This window comes from Siniperca chuatsi, linkage group LG18 (assembly GCF_020085105.1).
Source record: "Siniperca chuatsi isolate FFG_IHB_CAS linkage group LG18, ASM2008510v1, whole genome shotgun sequence".
In the NCBI taxonomy this organism is placed as follows: domain Eukaryota; kingdom Metazoa; phylum Chordata; class Actinopteri; order Centrarchiformes; family Sinipercidae; genus Siniperca; species Siniperca chuatsi.
In genome coordinates, this window is record NC_058059.1 from 12,042,636 (window position 1) to 12,070,030 (window position 27,395).

General features: G+C 40.1%; 3 protein-coding genes across 13 annotated transcripts; 1 reads left to right on the top strand and 2 right to left on the bottom strand.

Annotated features, from left to right (window-relative positions):
• Positions 1 to 519: 519 nt before the first annotated feature.
• Positions 520 to 8,500, bottom strand: LOC122865934 (ADP-ribosylation factor-like protein 3). 7 transcript variants are annotated; one of them, XR_006375572.1, is made up of 8 exons: positions 8,358 to 8,500; positions 7,708 to 7,852; positions 6,615 to 6,758; positions 6,302 to 6,418; positions 6,105 to 6,155; positions 5,636 to 5,821; positions 4,722 to 4,852; positions 520 to 3,857 (listed from the first exon to the last, which is right to left on the bottom strand). XR_006375572.1 is itself a non-coding variant. In XM_044174980.1 (7 exons), the coding sequence occupies exons 1-6, from the start codon at positions 7,708 to 7,710 to the stop codon at positions 4,994 to 4,996; spliced, it is 504 nt and encodes a 167-aa protein (XP_044030915.1). In that variant the 5' UTR covers positions 7,711 to 8,474; the 3' UTR covers positions 4,350 to 4,852; positions 4,949 to 4,993. The 7 variants fall into 7 exon arrangements, 2 of the variants coding, with proteins under 2 accessions (XP_044030915.1, XP_044030914.1); XR_006375573.1 differs by lacking the exon at positions 8,358 to 8,500 and having other exon boundaries at positions 520 to 3,032; positions 3,360 to 3,857; positions 7,708 to 7,936; XR_006375574.1 differs by lacking the exon at positions 8,358 to 8,500 and having other exon boundaries at positions 520 to 4,125; positions 7,708 to 7,948.
• Positions 8,501 to 8,609: 109 nt separating this feature from the next.
• Positions 8,610 to 18,504, top strand: wbp1 (WW domain binding protein 1). Of its 2 annotated transcripts, none has more exons than XM_044174977.1 (4): positions 8,610 to 8,886; positions 9,747 to 9,849; positions 10,159 to 10,326; positions 12,637 to 18,504. In XM_044174977.1, exons 1-4 carry the CDS (start codon positions 8,704 to 8,706, stop codon positions 13,170 to 13,172), a joined length of 990 nt encoding a protein of 329 aa, XP_044030912.1. In that variant the 5' UTR covers positions 8,610 to 8,703; the 3' UTR covers positions 13,173 to 18,504. The 2 variants fall into 2 exon arrangements, with proteins under 2 accessions (XP_044030912.1, XP_044030913.1); XM_044174978.1 differs by lacking the exon at positions 8,610 to 8,886 and adding an exon at positions 9,013 to 9,036.
• A 476-nt stretch (positions 18,505 to 18,980) lies between these two features.
• lman2la (lectin, mannose-binding 2-like a) lies at positions 18,981 to 25,664 on the bottom strand. 4 transcript variants are annotated; one of them, XM_044174973.1, is made up of 9 exons: positions 25,417 to 25,663; positions 24,910 to 25,028; positions 23,791 to 23,908; positions 23,600 to 23,682; positions 23,425 to 23,457; positions 22,787 to 22,948; positions 21,961 to 22,075; positions 21,056 to 21,178; positions 18,981 to 20,931 (listed from the first exon to the last, which is right to left on the bottom strand). In XM_044174973.1, the coding sequence occupies exons 1-9, from the start codon at positions 25,607 to 25,609 to the stop codon at positions 20,789 to 20,791; spliced, it is 1,089 nt and encodes a 362-aa protein (XP_044030908.1). In that variant the 5' UTR covers positions 25,610 to 25,663; the 3' UTR covers positions 18,981 to 20,788. The 4 variants fall into 4 exon arrangements, with proteins under 4 accessions (XP_044030908.1, XP_044030910.1, XP_044030909.1 ...); XM_044174975.1 differs by lacking the exon at positions 21,056 to 21,178 and having other exon boundaries at positions 25,417 to 25,664; XM_044174974.1 differs by lacking the exon at positions 23,425 to 23,457.
• Between the last annotated feature and the right edge of the window lie 1,731 nt (positions 25,665 to 27,395).

A 27,395-nucleotide genomic window follows, 5' to 3' on the forward strand; every position in this document is an offset into this window, starting at 1 on the left:
AGAGAAAAGAGAATTGGACCAGATCCGTCAAATGATAAGGGCAATCAGTCAATCTGGGAACGTTTCGGACGACGTAAGGTGTTATTTCCTCCAGTTTGGAGTCAAGGGTCGGTGAGGGGTCAAGAGTATGACCTCTGACCTCGTGCTAGTGAAGAGTTATTGATTCATGGTCTCCACAGTTTACTCATGTTATTATCTATTGAACATGATTGGTTTCCAATTGCAGTGATTTGAACTGAAGGTACTTTAACAAAAAGGAGTGACAAGGACTTGATTAGCAAGTAAAAATCATTTTTCTTAAAAAAAACCAAACCATTTTCATCCAATGCACTGACATGCACTCAGTATTTGTTTCTTTTGAAGAAATGGTCCTGCCATACTGTTTTGTTTTTACAAAAGGAGAATGAAGGAGAAAGAAAACTCTTATTCTTTCTTTAAACACTGGAAAATAATGCAATGGAGCATCAGAAACATGGGAAAGAAACAGCCTCACACACTTAATAGCACTGCCAAAATATTCAGTTAGATATGTAGTTATTTATTGTGATTATAGTTACAGTGCTTATAAGACACCAAAATCTTGACTTTTTGGTTAAATTCTTCACATCAACAGGGAACAATTTGTTCTGAGCATCATGAATATTACACCGTAACCTGTTTTGAAAAATAAGAAATAGATGAATCCAATTTTACCACACTAATGCAAGGGTGTGCGTGCAAAATGTCCGAGTGAGCAGCTGTTGATGCAAAGTCAAAATGTTTAGAGGTTCCCACCATATAAACACCACCATGGCCAAAAACTGGTATAAAATGATGAACTCCCAGAACTGATCAAGTAATAAACTGTATTACAATTTACCTGTTCAGGAAACCCCCAAAAGCCAGAAGCATTATCTGAAAAGACTCATCCCAGATTCTTACATAGTTTGACTTTGCTCAGATCCCAGTGCTCTACCTGCTGAATTAGCTAAATCACTAATACCCTCCAGAAAAGTTTCTGGTAGCATCCCACTGTATTACCACACAAGCTCTTGGTTCATCCTGACGCTATCTCTCCCTTTCTGCTTTCTGTCACAGGAGCATCAAACAAAGCCACGGACCCCCTGCCAGGCCGACCCCCAGGCCGACTCCCCTCCACGCTCTGAGACTGACCCGCTCTGAGGTGTGAACTTCTGTCCCCCAGCTGATAGAGCCTCCTGATCATTTTTATAGTCCCCATCCCTCGCTGTTTATGACTCTGCAGTTTGATTATAGCAAAGGGGATTTGAAGCGGTAAGGCATACACACACACATCAAAGGAGCTATGGGAGGAATGTGGACATTTGTTGTTTGTTTTATCATCCAGTACCAGCACTTATCTGCTTAATCATAAAAGATTGGCTCGGGAATGAGGCAGGAGGGATGCTGTGCTGGCCAAAAAAACTATCCCCAACACTGTAATGGTTACTGGAGAGATGAGCCAGGTTCGTTTTGGTCATAGCAGCTTACAAGGTACATGGGAGTTGAATTTGAAGAGAGAGCAGAAGAACAGTTTACTTTGACATTACAACGGTTGCTGTTACAGTAAAGATGCATCTGAGTGAATCAGCTGCAGCTAGTCCACTACTTATGCTCCTTAACGTTACAGTTTAGACAAATAATCAGTAACATATGTTCTCTTGTAAGACATTATTGATACACTGTTGACAATATTATAATACATCATCAACTATAGATTATTTTTATTATTGATTAATCTGCCAATAATTTTCTTGGTTAATCATGTGGTCTATGAAATGTCAAAAAACTGTGGAAAAATGCCCCTCACAATTTCCCAGAGCCTCAGGTGATGCCTTCACATTGCTCGTATGCTCGGACCAACAGTCCAAAACCCAAAAAAATTCAATTTACAATGAAATAAAAGAGAGAAAAGCAACAACTCTTCATATTTGAGAGGCTGTTACACAGATGTATTAGTGTATTGTAGATGTTTGCCTTGCTTTATATCATATTGCAGAACCACCTGTGTTGAAATACCATTGTAATCATGGTTTTACCCCTACTGAAAGAAGAGAGACAAATCTGCTCTGTCAGTGTGGTCATCTACATGACAGGCCATATGAAAGTGCATATAAATGTTTACGTTTGGTTCACCAACAGTCTCAAAATATGTAGTTCCTTATGGCAGTGAGACGATCTCCCCACACAGTTACATATTCCTGATGTATGGGACCCACATGAGTCAGGTAATGCAGAAAATCACTATAAAGGGGTTCTCCAGCAATTTAGTACTGCACTTAATCTCTGACAATTTCGGGGACTCACAAGAGACAGATTAAAAAAGAATGGTCAAAATTGATCCAGCAAAAGTCCTATATATCCTGAATTTAATTCCTTTGTATGGGTCAAGCTCAAAAAATGCTAGACCTTTCAATTCCCATGTTGTACCTAAATAGCATCTTTTCGTTAGAACCTCAGAGAACCATGGTCACATGTGAAACCTAGTGTACCAGTCTGGTTTATCACTATTAGAGAATTTTGCCTGGCCTCTACTTATCTGGTTTCCATCATTAGATAAGTAGAACGTAAAAACATCTGTCCACTGACATATTTTTGCATATTACATATTTTTTTTAAAGATCTGGTTGAGGTCGAAATACTTTCTTCTAAGTCAAATCACCATCTGAGTCAACACTGACGCATCTGACAACACTGCTGTAGCACTGAAGTGACTGAGCTGTAGTTACAATGTGTGAGATACACAACACTTTAATTAAGTCACAGGATCTCGCCCCCCTTTTTCTCTCTCTGGCCCTGCGAGTCAATCAGACTCTGCCCTTCGTTTCCCCTGTGTGGGAGGCCGGTGTGCTGGCCTGAGTAGCTGGGAAAGTCCCATGATTTATGGCCCTTTGCAGGCCTGACTGCTTCTCACCTCGCTTATGATATAGCCAGGGGTAACAAGGACTGGTTGCTCCAATCCACCGTTCTATTTAGTAAATCCAATTTTATTCATTTGGGGTTTAAAGGCACTTCACAGCTTTTGCCTTCTGATGCTGTTGGTAGATACAATTAGAAAGATTTATCAGAGTACTTCTATATGTAATTGGGTACATTTTTACAGGTTAGGTGATAATCACATGGTTAGATGTTAATGATTAAGCACTCCAAAGGGGTGAGAGGGGGCATTTTATTCTCAGTCTCACATGGTAGACTTTAATTTCCTTATTCATTACTTTTTTCTCTTTTGATGTATGCTCCATAGAGCCTTGTAAAAGTGTTGGATGCGTTTGTACGAGCAAATTGAAAGCAGCTTTAACTGAATAACGGTAGATTTCCTTTTTCAGTTTGTCTAAGAAAATCTTTTGTGGCTTAATATTTACCTTGTGACTCTTTGCCCTGGTCAAGTGTCCCACGCTGCTGTATCAACAATATTCAAATGTACTGTATAGTACATTCCTGGACAAATGAGAGACTACACCGTCTTACTGTATAGAAGAGAACACACTACCACGAGACCAACGCCCATACGGAGGGCTGAATCATTATGAGGTCCATTTTGAGGTTTTCTGCACTTGTTTCAGTCTCCATCTGAGGATCAAGCAGCTCTGACATATTAAAATCAACCAACCTTACATACGTAGAGGGACACTCTCGAACACACATACCAGCAGCAGCAGGGCAGTAACTCAAGGCCAAAGGAGGAGGTTTATTTTTATCATGGGCAAAGGCACCAAATCATGTTGGTATGAAGGGGGCTATATAAATGCAAATTGTATTGGAGAGCTATTAGTCCTGGAAAAGGTTTGTATGTAAATGCCCTATAGGACCACAGAGGAGCACTCGGCCAGTTCAGATTAGTGGGGTTTGTGGCAAATGTGCTGCAAAAGACAAAATAGAAAAATAGTCAGAAAATGCAATTGCCTTGTGGTAAATCATGGTGAACAAGGTGAGAAGTTGAGTAATTGAATGGCCAAGGTGTATCTGTATGGCTTATTGTGTATGCAAGAGAGATGTCTTGTGGTCGGTTTCCTGCGTGCATGTCCAAGTGTTCATGTTTTATGGTCATTTTCCTCATGATACAGATTTCTTCTGTACCTGAGCAGAACACGTGCTGGTAGGTTCTGGTAGGTGTGGCCATAAGCCGCTCTGCGAAAGTGTGAATGAGTGAAATGTTGAAGCATCGCTAAATGAATTACAATGAATTACTGCTGCCTTGTTTATGGCCTTGAATCTGTTTGACAATACGTCAAAGACTTTGTGGTTGGCAATAGAACATACTATATATATATATATATATATATATATATATATATAAATTAAATGGTGATAATTACATGAGCAAATCAAATATGGCATAGGATGCTACATCATTCATGGAAAGTAGAGGATTTAATAATTGGGCATTTGGCTGTGATAACACAAGCTCAAGGCTGCCCTCTAGCTTTAACTGGAGAGACTCACAGGCACACGACTTATCAGTCATGAATCCACCACATGTGGTCAGTGCCTACATACCGCTGCATTCAAAGTACAACATTACAAAAAAAAATTGTGTGCAGAACCAGCAGTTTGAATAAAACAGCCTAATATATACAGTATATACATTTCAAGATGTGCATTGACAGGTTGACATGTAGAATTCACAACTTCTACTTATTAAATATTTGTATACTGTCAAGTGAAGACAGAATAAATAAAATGATAGTTTCATAAAAATAAAAAAGAGTAACACATTCTGTCACCTCCTTGTCCTGGACATAAAATGACTCGGTGGGTCAAATGTAAAGTGCAACTGCAATTCTTCACGGCTCTTTTACTTCCTGAATTATTTCTTCTGAAACGTTATATTTCTGCAAACCCAGGTCATGCCATCCTGTAAAAAAAACACAGACAATGTGGTTGTGCTGGGAAAATTAGTGAGGTGAAATTGATGTGAAACGCAGCTTAAAAGAATGTTTACAGGCCATAGTCTACTGCTGATTTTCAGGGCTATATGACGTCCCTCTTTGGCAGCCTACTGATGAGGAGAGAAAGAAGGCCCCCTAATTTACACTTGCCAATACAATTAGTCAGGAAATCAAGACAAAAAAAGAAGTGAAATTCTTCTGGACTGTTATCACTGAGACTGAACCATTTGAATACATATAGTGGAGACACAACAGCTTAACTTCGGACCTTTATTCTGGGCAATCTTATAAATAGTATGTATAGTTTGAGCAGGGAGAATTATAATTAGATTATAATTCTGTGGGTGTGACAAAAACCCAGTCAGCTGAATACAGCAGAAATGAACTGCAGGGTGAACACAGGTAAATCAGGAACTATTGTAATCCTATTGTACATCCTAAGTTTCTTCTGAAGTCAGTTTTATTTATTAGCTTACCATTTGCTGCAACTTTTAAATCATAAATCAAACTTACAAACTGTACATGATAAATGTTCACTTGTCTATCCGATATAAAAGGGCTTTTGTTACTGTTGGTAAAACAAACCCCTTTGTCGATTTTAGGTGATGTCACAATGTAAATTTGAGTAAAGTAGTCAATGCCAGTATTCTGTAAGTTCTCACTCAGTTGGCCACTCTGCAGCCCACTCTGTCTCAACCCTTGCTGTGTATGCATGTTGTGTGTTTGCAGACTGTGTGTACTGTATTTACCTGCACTCCCTCAGCAGTGACTGCTGAGCAGGCCTGGACCTGCCACATGCGATCCCGGATAGTGTGCAGATTGAGACTCTCTGCCAGCTCAGACGCTGGGCTGGCTGTCATCAGATCCTGCTTGTTGGCAAAGATTAGCAGTGGCACAGCAGCAAGCTTTTCCTCCTCCAGCAACTCAGCCAGCTCCTGGACGAACAGACACACACGGGTAGTCAGTGACATATGTGTACTGGCTGAGTCAGAAAACCAAATACTATTGAGTTTTGGCTGTAATTGCACCCAACATCATCAGAAAACATGGTTAAAACAGGAAATTAATAGACTGTAACTGACATGTTGTGATCATCATCTGTAATCATCCATGATCAACTCAAAATGTTCTCCAGTAACTGAATATGACCAGTAATCACACTACAAATATTGCATGAATTATGGCATGTCTTTAAAGAAAATGTAAATTGCATCTCACCAGACTCGACTCTTCAAACCTTTTCCTGTCTGAGCTGTCAATCACATAAATCTGCAAATAACACAGCCATAGATGTTACAAAATGGTTCATAACATGCATAACATAATATATTGTGAGGACTACTATCTGCGAATGTTGAATTTGTTTAATTCTGGCTATTCTAACAAGCAGTTTAAGTACATCAAAGAGAACCTACCAGCACATCTGTGTTCTCAAAATAATTCCTCCAGTAGGGGCGGATCTTGCGCTGACCTCCAATGTCCCAAACATTCAGCTTGAAGCCAGACGACTGAATACTCTTTATATTAAAGCCCTGTAGAAAGATAACATAAATGCTTAATGTTTTATTTAATACTTGCAGCAGGTGGATTAAAGCACGATTTGGAAATCTGTTTGACTGGAAAATATAGAAATCTAATCTAATCTATCATTTTGTGACAACTGTGAAAAGATTCTCCGCAGTGTGCGACTGAGATACTGGATGTGTGCGAGTGTGTGCATATTTGTACTTGTGTGGGGGTGATGTGGCTGATATCTTCGGCTGCCAGCTGTTTCAGCAGAGTGGTCTTGCCAGCATTGTCCAAGCCAAGCAACAGTAAGCGCACCTCCTGTTCTGGAGACTGCTTCAGCCTCCGAAGAATGGACAACAGGCCCTGCAGGTGGATCAGAGTACACGTTGAGTTTAAATGGGACAGCAGGTTCCACGTCGACATATCATAGGGAAGCATTTTCTCACTGTTTTGTTACATGATCATGGCCTAAGCTGGTGTCAGGCGTTGGAAGAGGAACCCAACACAGCTTGTACAGGAGGTTTAACACTCACCTCACAGCAAGAATCATCTAGAGGGGGAGGATTTAGCTATTAGTCGCCTGTAGTGACCTATACCAGGCCAAAAGCTCTCATTGGTCAAGATTAGGCATGTGCACAGCGAGTGGCTTGTGTCCAGAAAGTGGTAAGGAAGGCTTTGGCCCAAGCTATTTACCTTGCAGTGTGTCACTGCACTCTGTGACATGTAACGTGTACTGTGTCAAATGTAGAAACAACTGATTTTCAGCAGATTTTCTCACTCACTTGTTTTCTGTGGCTTTTTCTTTATTTTGTGACTTTATAATTTATAGTTTGTCTTTTAAATATATTGTCTTCTCTGTCTTCCTTTATTTCTCTTTTCTTTCTCCTGTAAAGCACTCTGTGACTACTGTTTTGAAAAGTGTATGCAAATACAAATTACTGCATTAAAGGAAACCTGAACTGTTGAGAGAATGATCTCAAGATGAGAGAAAAAAACATTGTTTGAATTAAAACTATTAAAACTTGCCAAACCAGACATTTGAGCATTGAGGAAACTCAGAAAAACAATTGCTATTTTCAGTTATAACCCACATTACCATCATCAGCCTCAGTATTAAACCTATTGTTGGCATTTTCTTTGACAGTGACAACTTTCTAAAAACTAACGCAGTATGTTATCTATCCTAGCTAAGTGCCCCATTCACTGGCATGTAATGTTAGCCGGCTGTAGCTAACAGTTTTCAGTAACACACAGGTCAGGAAAAATTATCATTTATCATTCAATGAAAATATGATGAATCGTGATAACTCACCATGTTTTCCTCAGGTGTTGGTGTTGTGGCCCTTGCTCAGGCTGAGTGGATTAAAATCTTTCATGCCTCTTGGGAGAACAGCTGTCAAGTTCTGTTGCCTGGGAAACCGTGACGTCAGCGTCAACAACGTGACAGCTAGGCGTCTCTAGCACGAGGACCAAAAATGCACCATGCAACATATGACTAAAAATATTTGTATGACAGATTCATGAATACAGAAAGAACACTTTTCACTCGATTTGGTTTTATTTTTCGTTAATAGCAGATTTTGCTAAGTGCTGTAAATAAGCTTTATTATTATTAAATTATTATAATAAGTAGTCTACGTTGAAAGCAAAAAGTTGCTCGTGAAATTTACAAAATCATTTTTAAATGCGTGTTACAATAAGTTAGGAAATTGCTGTATTTCCAAGGCAACTTGCTCCAAATTTAGTTGCCACAATCTGTTAAAAACTACACTGACCTCAATTTGTATGTGTTAAAGTAGGCTACTACTCAACATTTCTTTTTTTAATCACTAAAGTCAAATGACATTTAACTTCAGAGATATTCTGTTTAATCAAAGGGTTGATTCGAGAAAGCTTTAATTGAGAAAGAGATCGTAAAACTTAGTGTTAAGAATTGTTGCACTAAGCGAGTGATAACGTTACCTTGCAAATAAAGAACGATTAATGAAATTATTTAATATGAAAACAATTTTGAGCGACAAGATTCATAACGTTTTTAAGTAGTAATCTTCGAACAAGGATATTAAAATTCTGTAACACTACAGACAATGCTCTGCCAGACTGCAATTCGTCATTAAAAGAAAAAGAAGAAGCAGCTGTTGCTGATAACTGATTTAACTTGCACTTAGGGGAAATCAACTTGCATTTATGTGAAATCATGTTTTCACACACGCAACCACAGCGCCCTCTAGAGTTCAATAGCTGACTCCGTTTCATATTACTACTAACGCTAGTGCTGTTTCTGAGACAAGGAGCAACAAAAACATGTATGAGTACGGCAGACCGAACCGTTAACCAGCAACAGCCACCTGCTGTCACCTCATTAAGTCGTCGATTCGACCGACTGCTATATGATCCCCGTCGTGTTACCGGCCGACAACCCAGAAAGATGCCGCAGAAAGCACTGGGATCCATTGTAGGTCTTCTTTGTACCGGGACCTGTCTGGTGCAGGTAAGCCCCCGCTAGCGCTGCCGGAGTCGGTTGACGCTTCCAGTCGAGGCCGCGGCTCCTGGGGAGGGAGAAGGCCTTCAGCCGATCCTTTTTGTCTCCTCCACAAAGGAAACTGGGCACGGTTCGCTACTGTTACTGTGGATGACGTCAGTTAGTCAAAGTTTTCATTAATATTTCGACAGCTAACTCGCTAGAAGATGTATGTTATGACTCAAAAAGATACACGGCTGGTTTTATTACCTCAATTTTACAGATTGAATCAAGGGTATCAAGATTAACGTTAGCCGTTGCTAACTGGTACCCGGCAAATTTTCGTGTGTATTCATAGTTGTTGATATTAGCTAGCTGGACAGGGTAGTCAGTCCCAGTTTGTCCAGTTTGCTTCCCTGATAGAATCGCTACTTTAACTTTCGTCAAAAGAAGTTGATAACGATATGAATCCTCGCAATGATACTTAAGCAATTTAGCATTTTTTCTGCACATTTATTGACGTACTGACATCTTTCGGCAGTGTAATAGTAGCGCCAGCGTCATTCTTTTATTACTACAGGTTGCTTTCGAAAGCTATTTAAATTAACTTTTAATTGTATTGCAGACATTAATAATTGTACTGTACCGTTGGCAACACTAGCAGTGGCAGCTGGTCTTGCCTCGGTAACATTTTTAAATCTTGATTTTAAATGTATTTTGCCTGTATAAATATAGGCGTCACAGTACAGATAAGTGACACTGGAGTGACAAATAACAAAGGCTAAATAGATCCTAGAATTACGTCAATCTATCAAAAGCTTGCTATGCATCTTGTGTGATTGAGTATTGACCCAGACATTCACTTTGTGTACCTCTTGTGTGTATTTAAGGGGAAGGAGTTCTGTTTTGGGGTAAACAATGAACAGTACCGCTGTGAGATGGGGTACTGCTGTGGAGAGACAGAATGCTGCACCTACTACTACGAGCTCTGGTGTAAGTTCCAATAGAGTTTGTGTCTTTTTCCAATTCTTTATTTATTTACGTAGTGTTTCCTATTGTCCATTAATTCTCTAATTTGTAGACTTAACTCTCTGTGTTTTGTTTAATGTATGTTATTTCCTCATCAAATTGGTTTCACTTTAACATAAAGTATACTGAAAGCAAAAGCAACTTTAGCCTTCTATTTATGACTCATTTATTATGATATCTGGAGCCCAAATTCCCATGGACTTACCCCCTTTGTCTTGTTTAGTGTCAGGGAAAGTCTTGCTCAGATTACACTGAGTCTGTCCCCCCTCATAGGGTTCTGGTTGGTATGGACCCTTATCATCATGCTTAGCTGCTGCTGTGCCTACCGACACCGGAGGGTTAAGATGCGTCTTCAGCAGGAGCAACGTCAACGTGAGATCAGCCTCATGGCCTACCAGGGAGCCTCCAGCTCCTTCATTTCCCCTCCACCTCTCAATCTACGTGAGTAGTCGTTGTGTTTGCTATGAGGATGTTAGAGATGCCTTCCAGAATTCAACAGTTTCACTGTTTAATTTTGGTGCCAATAGTCTTTATTTCAATGTTCTATTGCCTTGCAATTCCACATTCTGTGTCATCTTGCAGATGTATGTGTAGGCTGTGTGTGTCTCCAAACCTTTGACAGTTGTTAAGTGCCCACTCCATCCCATGGAGGCCGCTCTCAGATGTATCTGTATGTTGAATACAGATTAGTAGCCACAAACATAGTTGTGGTGGTGTAAGCATAGAATCCCAGATAATGTTTTCTACAACAACTTCCTCCAGCACCTCCTATAGGATCCTCATGCGCTCATGGACCTGCTGGGAGATTCAGTTTCTTCTGCGTCTCCCCTGGTTCAGTGCAGACCTGCAGCTCTGTACCAAGGTTGTTTGGTATAGAGCTAACTTTACTCCTCTACCTATCAGACAAATTGAGGCCAGCCATCCTACAGGTTTCATGTTGGCAGCTTGTATGCACCGTATTATTCTTTTGGGCACTACTCAAACCTCATGGTCATAGGTAAGGGTCAAGACTTTGCTCTGTGCACCACCAAAGCACAATACAACATCTACATTACAGCAGCAAATCTTTGTCACTCAGATCCACAAGAGACCTGAACTCTCCTAGGAACAGCTGTTCTCCCCTCTCGCTGAATGAAACAGCCACCTTTTACTGAGAGAGAGTCATAAACTCAGAAGTGGAGGTGCTGATCCTCATCCCGATCTTGTCATACTCAGCTGCAGATTACCTGAGTCTATATCGGAGATCATGGTCTGACTTTGCCAGAAGGACAGCAGACAGCAGAGATGCCACCCTAATGTCAGTGGTCACTCTGGACCTTGGCTTAAACTTGATATCGTGTCCACTAATATCACAAACAGGAGTGAGACAAGGTGCGTGTTTGTCAGAGTCCGAGGCCCACAGTGAACATGCTTGACTTAATGTCAAGAATGTGAACACAACTTGAACTGTGAGCGTACACAGACAGTGACTCACACAGACACCCTGGTATCATGTACTCTTACAGCTGCTCTTGCAGAATATCACAGTGAACATAGTAATAAGCCATTTCTAACTACTCTGGGTACGTTTTAGCTTTCTTAGCCATGCCTTCCAACATTACAGTTTTATACCTGTAACTCTGATGTATACAATGACATGCTTTAAATTTATCTTCATTTTAAATGTATCTTCACAGACAATATTCATGTCACGCTGAGTTCTGAGACAACATATTTTCTAGTTTTCTACACATGTCTATCAATGATATGTGAGTGTGAAGTGCAATTTTGTGAAATAGGCAAGAGAGGAATATTCAGTATGTGCAGAAAATGATCAACAAATCAGTGTAATCATCTGTGGGACCAGCATTAACATAATGTACCACCATTCTAGAAAAAGCTATCAGACTTTGAATGAGTGCTATCAGGGATGGTTAGATTAGGTTTTGATATATGGGAAGGTTGATCCTTAGTATGCACACAAAAATGTAGCAAATGGTATTTTAGATTAGCCATTATTGAAGCAGTTGCACAACCTCCATACCTCTCTTCTACTTGTATAATGTTAGAAGTACCCAGCAAAGGATATATTGTTTTAATCGTGTTTTTATGGAACATTAACAAATCGGTGTTTCAAAGATACAGTTAGAACTTGCCAGAGGTTCTTATATAATAAGTAAAAATACTGCAAAGTCACAAAATATGACAGTGGTTAGTTTTTGTTGTTGTTGTTACTGTCTGTCCTTCTAATTGGAGAGAAAATACCACAGTGAGTCTGGGGACAGTTGAGTGCAGTGACAGTATTGTAGTTGCACATGTTTCTGGGACCAACAGTGAAATGGGTTGGCCTATTCTAACACCGTGTTAGAATAATTAGCATGGATGTAGGGGTTGCAACTAACCATTATTATCATTATTGATTAATCTGACGATTATTTACTCGGTTTCATTAATTCATCGTTTGGTTCTTAAAATGTTGGTAAATAGTAAAAAATGCCTATCACAATTTCCCATAGCCCAAGCTGACATATTCAAATAGCTTGTTTTGGCCAAACAGCAGGCAAAAGAAGCTGATATATAATTTTTGTTTTGCCATTTTAGCTTAAAAAAATGAATTACACGATTATCAAAATAGTTTCTGATTCATTTTCGGCTGATTGACTAATTAATTATAAACAACTAATTGTTGCAGTTCTACATGGATGTACATGGAACTGTCTTTGTGGGGATGGTGGTTTGAAAGCTAAAGCATTTGTATTTGCTGACTTTCAGGGTTCTGGAACGACTGCAAGCTTCCTGACTATGAAGAGGTGGTAGGTCACCCCCCGACACCACCTCCTCCTTACTCTGAAAACCCTCCTGAGATCACTCCAGCACTCCCTCCACAATTGAGCCAGCCAGACGCTGCCACGGTGCCACAACCGCTGGCTGAGGCAGACCCGAGGGTGGACAGTCAGGCCTCAGGCTCATCATCAGACCAGGAAGCAGTGTTGATGCCGATCCAAGCACAGTGTCTGGCAGAGCAGAACGTGGAGGCTCCGTTGATGGCGGAGGAGGATGATGAGGAGCTCGTCACTCGGCGTCGCCATGTGACCGGCGACTCAGGGATTGAGGTGTGCGTTTGCCAGCTGGACGTGGACGAGGGCTCGGGGCTTGAGGAGGAAAGCGATGAGGAGCACCGGATGTGCAAGGTCACCGGTCGGGACTGCTGCTCCGGCCACCAGCAGCAGACCTTCAGACAAAAGGAGCACACTTCTGAGCTGCCCAGCCAGACCGCCAGCACCAGCACTGGAGACCACATGGTGTGATCCACAGCTTAACTAACCAGCCAACCAGTGTGGCTTTCTGCTTCACGCAGGGTGATGCAAGATAGCTGTTGCCATCATCATCACCACAGGGACTGTCTGTGTTTTAATTCTTTGAACTAACACATAGGCGTGACGTTAAGATGATGATGATAACCAATCCTTAATGGCTCCTGATTAGGAAAGATAACACATTTTGTGGACAAACTCCTGGCTTATTTTCTTTTGCTTTGCTTTTCCTTAGTGGGGAAACCAGCAAACACATGTTGATACTCAATTTTCTTTCAATTGGTATGTTTTTTCTTAGCGTTAAATGAGAGAACATCATTGGGTAGTGAGAAGGCAGCAGTTGATTGTGACTGAAATCATAATTGACTGTTACCCTTGCCTCCTACCCTCTCCTTGAGCACTGCCGTCATGTTTCCGTTTCTGTCTCGCCACTCTCCTTGGTTTTCGGCCATCCTTCCATCTAACATTTTACTTCCAGTGGGATGGTCAGCTAGGAGCATACCAACATGGACAACAACATTTCTCCCCTATCCTTGCTATGATTAAGCAGAGGAGTCAAAAACAAACCTCTTAAAAACTTAGGTTGATACTGGATGAATCGACAAGAGCACACATTTCGTTTTCCCCAAAGCTGCGTGTGCTTGAGAGTTTGTGCGTATGCTGTGAAATCTAGGGCATAGCTGCATGGTGATGTCAGCTCTGAGGTCATGGCAACCAGCGTCTGGTGTGAAGTCTGTGGGACTTTTCGCATCTTGAGTGGGAGAGACTACACCCACGAATAGCAGTTGCAATAGCAATAGAGTTGAGTTTGTTTTTTGTCTCTGGGTTTTAAATGTCATACACTTCCCACCCCCCCAGCCCTTTTTTTCCCATTTTTGATATCAATATTGTGGTATCCACAGCTCTGTGGTCACCAATTAGCATGACTGTAGGTAAGGAGTGAAAAGCTTTGTCATTTATTGATTGTGTGCACGTGATCTACCAGTTCGGTTTCTGACTGCATTGATTTCATAGTAATAGCCAAGAGGGTTATGCCACCATGGTTATTATTTTTTTAAATCAATAAAAAAGCCTTGTGGTGGCTCTGCGTTAGCGTGTTTTATTTACTATGTTATGTCAGCGTGAGTAGTGGCAGCATTTTGCTCATTCTACACTTAAGTACATAGTTTGGATGTTCATAATGAAGGATGTACTTGCTTTTGTTTTTTTTTTTCCTTTCTTAACCAGCTACGCTTCAGTAAATGCCACAGGTGTCACCATTAATTGCAACAAAGCTCCTGACAAGGGCTGCTACAGTGTGTACTAGTGAGTGGATGTTCTAGTGCAGTAGGGAAGGGCTGAGTCTTGTGTATTTGTGTGTGTGTGTATATCTTTAAAGTGCTGTAGCATCTGGTTGAAATACTTACTCAGCACCACTGAGGTGGATTAACTATTAAAAGCACTGGTATTTTGCATGAGGCATGAATTTCTGTGTTTATATTTGAGTTCATTAGCATTTTCTAGCACTTGTGCTACTTGCTTTGCTCATCTCTTTGTCGAAATGATAGTGGGCTACAGTGACTACACAACTGTATACCCAGATATTGGGGTACAGAAATGGACTTATGTTTAAGTTTAGATGCCCTGGCCTGGATCTAGTTTCATTGTGTTGTTATGACTGTGTGAGCCATGCTATGCTGTTATACAGTGCTGGTAGCTAGTTAGCTTGTGTTGTCTCGGCTCTCTGTGGCCCCTGTAGCTCTTGGCAGTGTGAGGGATTTGCAGTGGTATTTTCCATTGGCAGCAGAGGGCGGATGCATTAGAAAGTTGAGTTGGATGCAGCCTCTGCTCTGCAGTCTAGTCAGTGTTAGCACAGCTGCAGAATTTGTTGTGATTAACTGCATGCTTCTCTGCATGTTATTTTGCTTGCCCTATATACTGTACAGTATGCATTCAAAGCATAGCAGTCGAACTGGGTGTTGTCAGATAGGAAAACCACCGCAAAACAAAATTGTTATTTTTTTGCTAGATAAAAGTCTGTGCAGGACAAGCAGTGACTGATAAGCCAGTAAATGTTTCATTGAGAATTTAGTTTGGAACAATGTTCAGCAACTTTTTATTTGTCCGCTCTGATACGGTGTGTCAAAATGGGCACAGTGTAAAGACTCAGGTCAGTCATTCTGCTTCACACAAGCACACACGCTCACAATATACTGCTCCTGATTGGCCTGCATCATCATCATCATCATGTTAACCTCTGCAATATTTTGTTCTAGATATAAAAATTAAAGGTAACAATGTCCTAAATACAGTATCTTGGCTGAATTAGCAGTTTAAACTTCAGGTTATCATGTAACAGACTCCAAACATGTCTTTTGACCTTTTAAAATATAGCTATTAAGCATACATTTCAATCTGGCAAAACAGGGAGTAAATGCTAATATTTCATGCCTGTTGGATATATTTATTTTTTTCAGCACTGATTGAACTCTGTCATGGTCTCATTTAAGAAGTTCTTGGCCTCTTAACAAGACATGACACTGGGTACTACATAAATGTGTATAATTTTTGGACCCATGCAGCTCGGTGACCCATGAAAGTTTTCCTCTTTCCTCCAACTAGCAGCCAAAATATGAAGCCAAACTAACATTACAATGACCTTTTCAGAGGAGCTGTTGCACTGTGAGCATGACTGCACACCCATTAGCAGAAGTCATATAAGACATTTTTTGACAAACACACCACAAGCTGCCTTGCTGCATCTCTAGAGAGCAAATGTCTTGATTATGGAGCTGCACAATAAAATACCGCCTCCGTGTGCAGAAACTGATGTGCTACTGCCTTATTAGAGTAGATGTAGTTAAGTGGTTTTGTACTGGATTTCTTTTGAATGGTAATATTTGTGTTGTTCCAAGCATGATTGCTTCACAGCAAAGGAGTGCTTTCATATCAATAGAAAATAGCATCTGAGCTAGTTCCGAGAAAGTGCGCTTGCTTTATGAGAAGAGGATGTGGTTTGAAAACATTTTAAAGCCACAAGATTTTAACTGTCACATGTTCTGTAGAGTTTTACTTACATTGGTTTTGTATCTGAGGGGTGGTGGTGTTGAATTTAAAACACTGTGTGTCTAGTTAGTTGTGGCACTGATGGAATTTGTCACGACCAGATTTTGAGTTTGTGCTCATTCTGTTTTTGTTCCACAGATCTGGTCACAATTACTTTGCGACCAAAGTAATTGCGACTTAACTAAATGAGGAGAAAAAAAAGGTCATTTTTGTTTTCTAGGGTTATGTTGTGATTTATCCTAGTTTTGTGTCTGGAGGACAAAAATGAACTCCAACAAGAGATTGCTCTGTAATCTTCTTGCTAAGGTGCATTTGTATACATATGTAGACAAAGTAATTCGGGGGAGGGGGGGTTCTTTGATGCATGAGTGAACTGGAGGTCCATAGTTTTCCCATTGCCAAAAAACTACTATGCCTCCCTGGTTTTCACATGTTTATGGAGATTAAGGGCTATATCAGTCATCAGTTGTGGACAAACATCCATCCATCCATTTTAATGTGTATTTCGTCTGCTCTGTGTTGTTCATTTAAAGCCACAGTTGCCGAGATCCACTATCTGAACATGGTCAGACATCTGCAATGTGAACATGGTCAGTGTTTGGATTTGGATGTCCTATTTAACAATAGCCGATTGTATATGACGATGATGTATATTTGTTTTATAGGCTTTAACTTTGCCCTTTTGTTTTGTCATCCTCAACAGAGGTGCGTGATGCGACCCCCCCCCCCGTTTGATTCTTTCTTATGTAACTAGTTGCATGTGTGGTTGTGACATTGGAGTTTTTGCTTCGCTCCGTTGGGTTTTTGTGGACCGTGACTCCATCCTCCACCAAGCCCTGTCTTGGTAACAGAAACTAGAAACTGTAGCCAACGCTGTAGCTGTTTGTTCCTCTCAGCTGCACCGCTCCGCATGTGGACCCTTGGAAATAGGAGGGCACATCCACCCGTGTCGACAGAATAATCAACCAAAGTCGCTGCCATCTCCATACTACACAGATCATCACTGTTTTCATTGGGGTGTGTGTGTGGTTGTCATGGCGATGGTCTGTTTGGTTTCCCACTCTCAGGGTTATCTTTAACAAGCAGTGCTAGAGTTTTAAATTAACACATTTTTGACCCACCAGTCTCATAAAGCCAAAGCTGTTGTTTCATGATAATTGTCTCCCCATTGTTCTCTGATGTTATTTCTGCATCACGCATCTCTGTAGTGTATTGAACTTTACTCAACTAGGCTATGCAAAAACCATAAACCTACTGTTATATGCTGCGATCCCTTTCTCACTTTCTCTGTCATTTGTCTGTGGGCACCAGTACAAGCAATATTACTCTCAGTACGTGTGGTACTGCGCTGTACTGTAATCTAGTTGGTCTGTACATGTATTTGTTTTAGAAAACTTGGGGAAAAAATACTTGTAATGCTACTACAATGATGTGGTGAGCGTGTATGCTTCAGTGTCAGCTGAGGGGCTTGAGTTCTAGTTTATATATTCATTCGTTCTCTCTTTTTGGCAATTTTCTGTCTGCCTCCTCAACCACTAACACTTTCTACTCCTGATTTATGGATAAACCACATTTTTAAGTTGTGTAAGTTGAAAGAAAAAGTTGAATATATTGTTTTTGTTGGATTAATTCATATTTGATATCTTTGGTCTGTTTGCCACTTTTCCATTTGTCATTTTTGTTGCACTAATTTGATGTATTGGTTTTCTCAGTTTAAGCAACAGCTTTCTTCTTTTTCACTGACTGAATATTTAACTGTTGCCTTTAATCCTCAGTTATTACACCATTAATTTTGACATTTTTGTATATTATACATATGAAAGACCTCAACATGGAACACAGTCAGTTTACATTAGGCTGATACAGGAATACTTTGTGGACCCCTCAACACTCTGAACTTGAAACAATATTATCAGTGTGATTGTTTCTGTCAAACAACTTGTAAACTGTACTTTCTTCTCAACCATAGATAATACCAAACAGATGGAGGTGCCATGGTTGAGCTTTGTGGATATTTTTTATTTTGTTTTGCCAAAATGAGAAACATTCTAGTTTGAGAAGGAAGCAGGCATCTATCTATAAACACAGACCAGATCTTTCTACACTTTCCCCCTAATAACTTTAAACAAGCCAACATGAGTAAAGTGGAAAAAGAGAAAAAAAGAATGAAAGCACTGAATGATAGATAAAAATGCTTTGGTTTTAGTAAGAAGTCTGCTGTGTACTCGTTGGGTCATCATTTGTATTTTATTTTTTTAATAAAACAAACATTGGCACTCAACTGACTGACTCTTGTCATTTCTTGACTTAAAATCCTTTGATTTCATCCATTTAACCTCAAATATCCTTTTGCAGGATCCTGGTATGGTGCCTTAAACATTTGTAAAGCCTGGGGCGGTAAAAAGCTTCCTTGATTGCTTAAAAGAAATAGTTCTTCACTCAAACATGTGACAAAGCTGAGCTTTTGATCTGGAGAATCATCACATGGCCGTGTTAGAGGCACCTCAGGCACTTTGCCTAGATTAGGATGTTACGTCATCTGAAAATTAGGATGACACACGGCCTGTTGTTGCCCACACACACTGAAAGCTTAAAAAGGTTGATCATAATGTTTCTATAATGCACTGTTTATCAGACTAACTTTCTATCTGTGCTCCAGGTAGAAACATTAGGATTTAACTTTTAAATGTAAACCATGGTCAATATGTAATATTATCTATATGTACCCAACTTCACACCCAGAGGTCATACACAATATCAGTGTAGGTCTTGTTTAGTCTTTAATGACGTAATGCAAATCGTTCAGGACAAAGAAACAAGAATGGTTACAAAATGTAAATTGTGGGTCACTGAATGGATACATGAGGCACACGGTTTTTATACAAAACAACAAACAAAAGGCAACAAACAATAGAACATGAATAAGGTAGGGAGGTTGTCAAAGTGGCTACAGGAAATGAGAAAGTCCTCACACATTGCACAATTGAAAACAAAGAACCACATAAAAGATATACGATGTTGACATGAGGCCATTTCCAAAACATATAGAAGAAGGTGGGGCCGAGTCAACAACAGCTGACCAACACCAAGATCCAAAGGAGGCAGCAGCCTGAGGCCAAAACAGCCTGTTTGTTTGGTTAACTGCAAAAACACATACTGCATGACACAGTCAACAGAAACACAGAGGTGGTGTTTTTACATAGAACACAAAAGAAATACAAACAAAAGGTCATTTTAGTACTCAGTGTGCAAAGAAAAAGCGTCAGCTAAAGGGAAAATAGTTACAATAAATTAGTCATTAAAATTCTCTTTAGTCACTTCCTTCAGTGCAAAGTCAATGTCTGACATTTAAATATCTGTTTTAAATATATTTAGAAAAATTTGCTCTAAACTGATCAAAAACCTTTGATCCATTTTCTCAAATACATGCATAAATAAGCAGAACTTTATGCACATCTGTGAATCGACAGGTGCGTAGGAGAAGACCATGGGTCGACAATGCGGAACAAAAGATTCCCGCACACTGTCCTCTTCACTTGTAGTCGGAGATATTTAATAACAACGTTTCGGTACACAGACCTTCATCAGGTTATTTTACCAGACAAAAGGAGAGACCATCTTAAATAGGTCTGCGTGGGTCAACCAACCTATTTAAGTGTGCAGGAGTCTTTTGTTCCTAAAATACATGCATAAAATCTGGGGAAGGGAACAGTGATAAATAAATAAACATTTTGAGAGATTGTTAAAAGTTTTAATTAAATATTTCCCTGAAACACCCAGATCTTTACCACATGCGCCAACGAGACAGAGGTCAGTTTTCCATATGCTTTACATAAACACATAAAAAGTTCTACGATTCGGTAGACAATTCATAAAAAAAATAACGAATGTCATGCATACTACAACTACAGGATGAGAATATACAGTATACTATATAGTACATACATGGAGTTAAAATGATTGAGTACAAAGCACTGAGACACATTTTCTAATGCAAAGAAGTGTAGAGAAGCATCTTTAGTTAGCAAGGAGCTACAGTAAAGATGACATAATAGGTTTTCAATGCTATTTAGTCAGCGCTTCAAGTCATACTGCAGGTAGGAACACATTGGACACTTATATATTTATATTTCTCAAAGCCAAAAAAAAAATCAACATCAGTGATCTGAAAATTTGTTTGAAAAAAATCTTGTCAAATGCAGCAAACGGTAACAAAACATAAAAATGTAGCTGCTCATAAGAAGTCATGTGACATACGGCACGTCTGCTGTGTAACAAGTACAGAGGTGGAGATGGTAAGGCCGAACTGGTGTGTGTCAGACAGGGGCTGAGGGCAAAGTGTGAAATAACGTCCTCCCACTGCTTCATGACTACCAATGGCAAAGTTGGAGAATGGCTTTTTGTAGCAGGTGATACATCTACTCCATCTCCTGTCAAAATAGTGTTGTCCTCAGGATGAAACAACCTACTGCGCTCTACTGGCCGACAGCAGCGTCTCACTTTCGTCTCAGTGCAGCTGGGTCCACGGACCACAGTAGTTATCACCATCTCCCATCTTTTCTTTCTCAGTAGAACCGCTTGCGACGGCTCTCGTTCCAGTGGCTGTAGACCACCAGGCCAATGACGATGAGGAAGATACAACCCAGCATGGAGAAGAGCACGGTGAAGAAAATAGCTACTCCACTCATCCCTTCTTCAGTCTGACCCACTGGAAGAGAGGACAGAGAGTTAAAGAGCGAGTAGCAGCTGAAAAATAAAGAGGATGGATGAAGGGATGACAGCGAAGGTGATAAAAGATGGAGGAAAGAGTGACAAGCAGCAGAAAGCCTTACATCTGAGTAGTTCAATGTTATCTACACTGGGTATGGTTATCTCCTCCTCCTCCTCTTCCTCTTCCTTTTTACTCCGCAACACCGTCAGTTGGTAGAGTTTCAAGGAAATGATATCATGGTTATCTATAAATTGAGATTTAGAAATTGAAATGAAAAACACATGACATATCAATTAGAAATTATTTTATATGATTAAAGGGCCTTTTTAGCAAAATCTAACTGTGACTCAAGTGTCTCTGACTGAAGTGGCACTGTCAGTGAAATTTAAATTATTCTATTTTCATGATTCACTGGTGATTTAAATATCAAAATCCCAAATTGCAAAAATAAAGTTTCACAGTCTTGAAGTAGTCCAGAGTTTTAATATCTTTACTCGCTATAAAAAAAAAGCAAAAACAGCATTATGACCAACATGAGTTTGAGACTTTTTTCATTTTTAATCTTTTTTAATAACAGCACTACTTTGTTTCTCACTAATGCAATAAACCTCACATGTTTTCAGTTAAATTCAGTTGTTCTAAAATGTAACTCAAGGTAACATTTGAGATCTAAAAAGGCTGGGAGAGTAGTTTGATGTCGCCTATAATCTTTCAATTATGAGAACACTGACTTTGTTCTTAGTCTAGTTCCAGACCTCTGTATCGCTGCACACATCTGCCCAAATATGTTCAGCAATTGATGTGCTGAAAGTGAAAATGTTCTAAATGGGGTTCTGTGTTTGTGAATGAAGCAGTAATGGGTATATTCCGCCTTTATCACTGAGTCTACAGTCCGATTACTTCAAGGATCAGTTCACTGAATTTTAATGTCATCAAACTGTGACAAGTTTACAGTGGCAAAGCTAAAAGCACTGGTGGTCAATCACCATTACTTGGGGAGCTGTTGGGACAGTGAAAGCTGTTTACCTGAGAGGTCTCCAGTGATGGCTGTAGCTCCAAAGTAATAGCCTTGGGGAAGTCGCACCCCGGGTAAGTCCAGGCAGTCCCTCCACTCATGTTGCCCGTCGATGTCGATCATCACCTGAAGAACAGAGGCAATCAGGGCGCTTCAGTGACTTTTAGAGGGTCACAGAATGTACATTTCTTGGCATCTGGCTCTCAATTCTGTTCCTAAAAGCAGGTTTGCTGAGTTATCTGAATGACTTTGTGAGTAAAACCTAGAATCCCCTCAAATCCTGGACATGGACTTCAGAATAAACAATTGGTCTTCTGATCTTAGTTTCACTACAAGAAATTATTACTTAAGTCAACGCGGCATTTTATATCACAAAGTCAGCTGTTTTTTCCTGAGTGACTAAGAAATGTATCAACTTTTAATATTTATGTCTGCAAAGCCCTTGTTGAAAAATAGCCATCCTTGATTAGATCTTTGCTCCTCTGGAAAGACTGCTTTCACTGTGCACCAATCTCTATTCTCAGTCATTTCCCCGTGCCTGCCTATACCTGCTTTAGCGGAGGTTTCAACGGTTTAAAATTCTGTTCTGTCTGTGTCTGTACTTGTCACATTATTTTATTTTTTTAGTGTAACTGGAAACAGGGTGTTGCTGTGCAAGAGCACGCATGCTCAGCCAACCTACACGTTAGAAATAAGGTTAAATAAATATTAAGTCAGTCCACCCAGCGTATGCTAATAACAGGTTGGAGGTCGAGGACATGAAAAGTGTTTGCATGTGCTAAGCAGTGTTATTATTGTGGATAATTGAAGACAGAGATCAAAGTGTGTGTCTCTCACCGTGAGCCTACGGCGGATGTATCGGATGAAGAGGAAGGTGTCATGTTTGAGGTTGCGCACCATGGCGTTGCAGCCGCCCAGCTCTGTGGGCCGACCGTCCCGCTCGTGGTCGTAGCTGATGCTGCCGTTCCCAACCATGGCCAGGACGACCGGGAAGATCCTCTTGTAGTCACAGGAGGAAAAGAGAGTGATGAGGAAATACTCTCGATTTAAATTAGCCCCTCATCATACGCTGTTATAACACTGAGAGTTGATGACACTTTTCACTGCCCAAAAAAGATTTCTACTGGGCTTTTCACACTTTGCAGCCAAGCCTGGACTCATGCAGAAAAATTTTAACAAGAATCTATTTTCACAGTCAACAGTGCCATTCAAACCGTGAAGATTTCTATCTAAAATCTTGTGTGGCTTTTGTCTTGTGATGTCGATTTTAAAGACTCGTATTTACAAACTTGCATTGACTGTCTACATTAAATACTTGCTCTATTATTTTTTTTGTTTTATAACCATTTAAAAATGTAGCACACAGCAACCATGCAGGGACAAAATAAAACAGTATTGTTTCAGAGTTAAGGGTATGCTTGCAGTCAGATAAGCAGGACCAATGGTTACCCATAGGGTTGGGATCAAACGGTTACCTGTGCGCGAGGAGTATATCTTTTCTTCTGCGCCTGTCTCCAAATGGTTGCACAAAAGAACACAAAGACAGCCCTTTTACACAAATTTGCAAGAGCATTTGTCCATGGCTTGCACTTGCCTTTAACCCAACTTTCCCACAACATGTGAGATCTAAGTAGTGCTACTCCAGCATACCTCTAGGTGTTTCTCCTCATTGGGATACGTGTCCACAAACACACCCAAGCCAGTGAAGTTGTCCATATTTCCAAATACAGGACCTGTAAAAGAATGAGAAGACAGAGTGTTAATAAAATATATAAAAATGAATTTGTTTCTTATGAGATAAGAAGAAAGGTTGGGTAAATAATATGTCCTATTGCATTTACCTTTCTGCATACGTTCCTTAGTGTACCAAATGGCCAACCCATCACCGTTCAGGTTCTTCTTCCCTTGCCCGTGAATCTTAAAGTGCACCTGCATCTCCCAGTCCTTCAGATGGCAAGGCTAGAAACACACACACACAAGTTAAATAAAGCCACTGAAGTACATCGTGTTTACTCCAACAACTAGGCAATTAACATATGAGAGGACAATAAGAGATTTCCAAATGTTGGATCTGGGGGAGTAAAGGGGGGCAGGCCCGACCCCATTAAAAACCTGAGGACCTTAGGGCTGAGGTTAGGTTGAGGTCAAGGCAAGAGGAACCACAAATCCAAGGGGAAACAGACTTCAACACAACTACAGATCTCAGGTCCACACATTTTATAAGATAAGATCATAAGATCAAAGCTTAATGGTAAGCAGCTGATCCACTTTGGCCTTCAGGGGTTACAGCAAAGAAGATGACAGACAGATAGCTGAACTGCTAAATGGCAGCCAAGCGGTGTCTGAAAGCAAAAACATCCTCCCACTGACCTTAACCACACCAAACTCATACCTCTGTTTTACTGACTAAATATAACCAGCTGTAACTTTATAATGTACATTTCCAAAGAACACACTAAATACCTACTAGAATCATTAATAGTCACCATTACCATTAGGCTACTGTACAAATCTTTCTGATATTTCTAACCCTTTGATAACTTGCTTGGTCATTGAAGGTAGACTAAATATTAGAAACACCTCTCAGTACAACGCAATACAATTCAGCAGCATCACAAAGGACATCTTCCAAAGTGACCATGAAGTGACGCCTCTCTAAAACACTTTTAACAAAAACTGAACTTTGTAGCCTTCATTGTAGGGCTGTTTTATTAGACTGTATTAGTTTTTGCTTGGTGAACCTAATAAACTGGCAACTGAGTGTCCAAGTCTGTTTAACTTCATCTAGTATTACTTAATGGGTCTAACCCTCCCTCTCATCTCCATCATGTGTCTGGCTGTTGCTGTGGACATATCGGCTAAAACCTTGCTATTTTAACCTGTTTTTGAAATACAACACTGGCATATCACAAGACAGCAATGCTACAGTTTACCAGTACAGTATTTGTATATACACTCACAATGCGGCTCCATACTGCCCCCTGCCTGCTCTGCATGTCGGGTGTGAGGCGCACCTGGTCGGTGGTTACCATGGCATCCCCCATCAACTCCCAGTGGGAGGAGCCTAAGGATCCCACACCTGAGCACACAAATAGCACCCTCAGCAAGACAAAAACTGACAATAGCGCTTATTGAGTCTGACGTCAATACAGGTCTGCGTTGTTACTATACAAAACATCTGTTTGACTGTGAAAAAGTACAAAGACAAGCATACAAGCAAAGGTCTTAAATGAAGCACAATATTTATATTTTATATATATATATATATATATATATATATATATATATATATATATATATAAATAAATATATAAACAGTATTGAAAAACAAATCAAGCCAAAAGAGCTCAAGCATAGATGTAATTTGACCGCTAAATGAATTATTCTGGAAACATCTGTCGCTCGCCCCTGAGAATCAGTGCTACTGTAACCCTAAATGCGGTGTATAACGGGGAAGATAGCGTTACCTTGGTAAGGCTTGGAAAGGGAATACTCCCGCTTCAAAAACTCCTCCATTTCATGATCATCGTCGGCAAAACAAAACTTACTTGCAGTAAGAATAAGAAACGCGAAAGACCAGTATGATTTAAAAGGCATTATTTTCCGTCTGAATGGTGTTTTGGACTCCCTGTAATGATGGTTGCTGCTGACGGCAGCCATCGTAGGTCAAAACTCATCCCACTAAATCGTCATCTTCCTTCCCATTGGTTCACTGTGTTGCATGGCTCGTCACCATTGGTCCGTTTGATTGTTAATCAGAATGGACGCTTTTAATTGGATGTACTCTACAATTGCTTTAGGTAACGTCAGTGTGAACTAAATTATTAAATCGGAAGTGTGCAACTGCAGCAAAGATGTAATGAGCTGTATTATGAAATTTTAATGATCCTAATCCTAATATTAATCCAGGTATTCTTTGGGGAACCATATACTGCAGGATTTATATGTGGGTGCAGATTATCTACGTAAATTTCTGAAACATTCATGGTCCATGCTGCACTTACTTTCAAGTACTTTCACATTCTATGAATGAAAGGCAGTTTATAAATAACCATTACTTCGGGAAAAATATCCTTTGGCCTTTTTTTTGTTTTACACCCCTTCTTTCGTCCCTTGATAATCCATCTGCCAAACTGTTTTTAAACAGTAAGTTTCCTGCGACATTGTCAGTTGTATATTTATATTACATAATTTGTACCCTTGAGGTGCCACCCTTTTCTCTATGTTTCAGTATTTACCAACTTTACCAGCAGACGTGTTATGAATTTCTCTGTGTGCTCCTGGTAGCTGATTGGTATATGTGTGTGTGTGTGTGTGTGTGTGTGTGTGTGTGTGTGTGTGTGTGTGTGTGTGTATGTGGGACAAAAGCTGTGGATGCTGAGGGTATGAAAGAAAAATAATATTGTTAAGTGTGCAAGATAGTGTGTTTCCAACAAAGAAAACTAACAATGCTCTGCGTTGTTCCGAAGGCCCAGTTTTTGACCAATTGACCAATTGGCTGAGAAATTGACCTCACAAAATACTGTGCCTCTAAGCAACAGAAAGTCCTCTCCCAACCGCTTTCATTAAGGCTCTTTCTGTGACCTGTCATTCTGCTGAGTGCTTTGTCAGCTACTAAGCTTGCACTACATCCACTACACCATGGCCCATATGCAGGGCCCCTGAGCAAAATTGAACTGTGGGCTGTATTGACCCTCACTCTTTGCATTGTGCATGTATTGTATTGTTTAAGCACTCATCAAGTACAAGCACACAAAAGGAGACTACAGATTGCAGCTTCATTAACTTTCACCACAACAAATGAGGTCTTTGGGGCCCCTCAGGGTCTTTGGCCTCGGGACAGTTTGTAGAGAAATGTAGAGACATTTCTCTACAAAGTCCTGTGAAGAGTGATTAGTGGAGTGTGTGTACTCTTTGAATAATAAATAAACTTTATTTATATAGCACTTTTCAAAAGAAACTTACAAAGTGCTTTATAAAATAAAAATAAAATAAAACTGGTAGACAATGATAAAACAATTTAAAAACAGTATAGCAGTTACACAGCATTGAGCAAAAGGGGTTACATATGAGAGAGTCTAATAAGTGAAATAGAATGGTGTCAAATAATTAAAATAATCAATCAATAAAATAAGCGTTAAGAGAATGCCTTTGTAGAAGTGACTTAACAGACAAAGTGAAGTCAGACCTTGTTGTCTGACTTCACTTTGTAAGTCACTTATGACTCACCCTATGAAAGCACACTTAAAAATGTGTTTTTAAGAGGAATTTAAAAAAGGATATGGAGCTCGCCAGTCTGATCTCCTCAGGGAGGTTGTTCCAGAAAGTGGGGGCCCTAACAGAAAAGGCCCGGTCACCCTTGGTCTTCAGCCGAGCCTTGGCTGAGGATCTCAGGTTCCGACCAGGCACGTATGGTGTCAGAAGATCTGAAATGTATTGGAGTGTG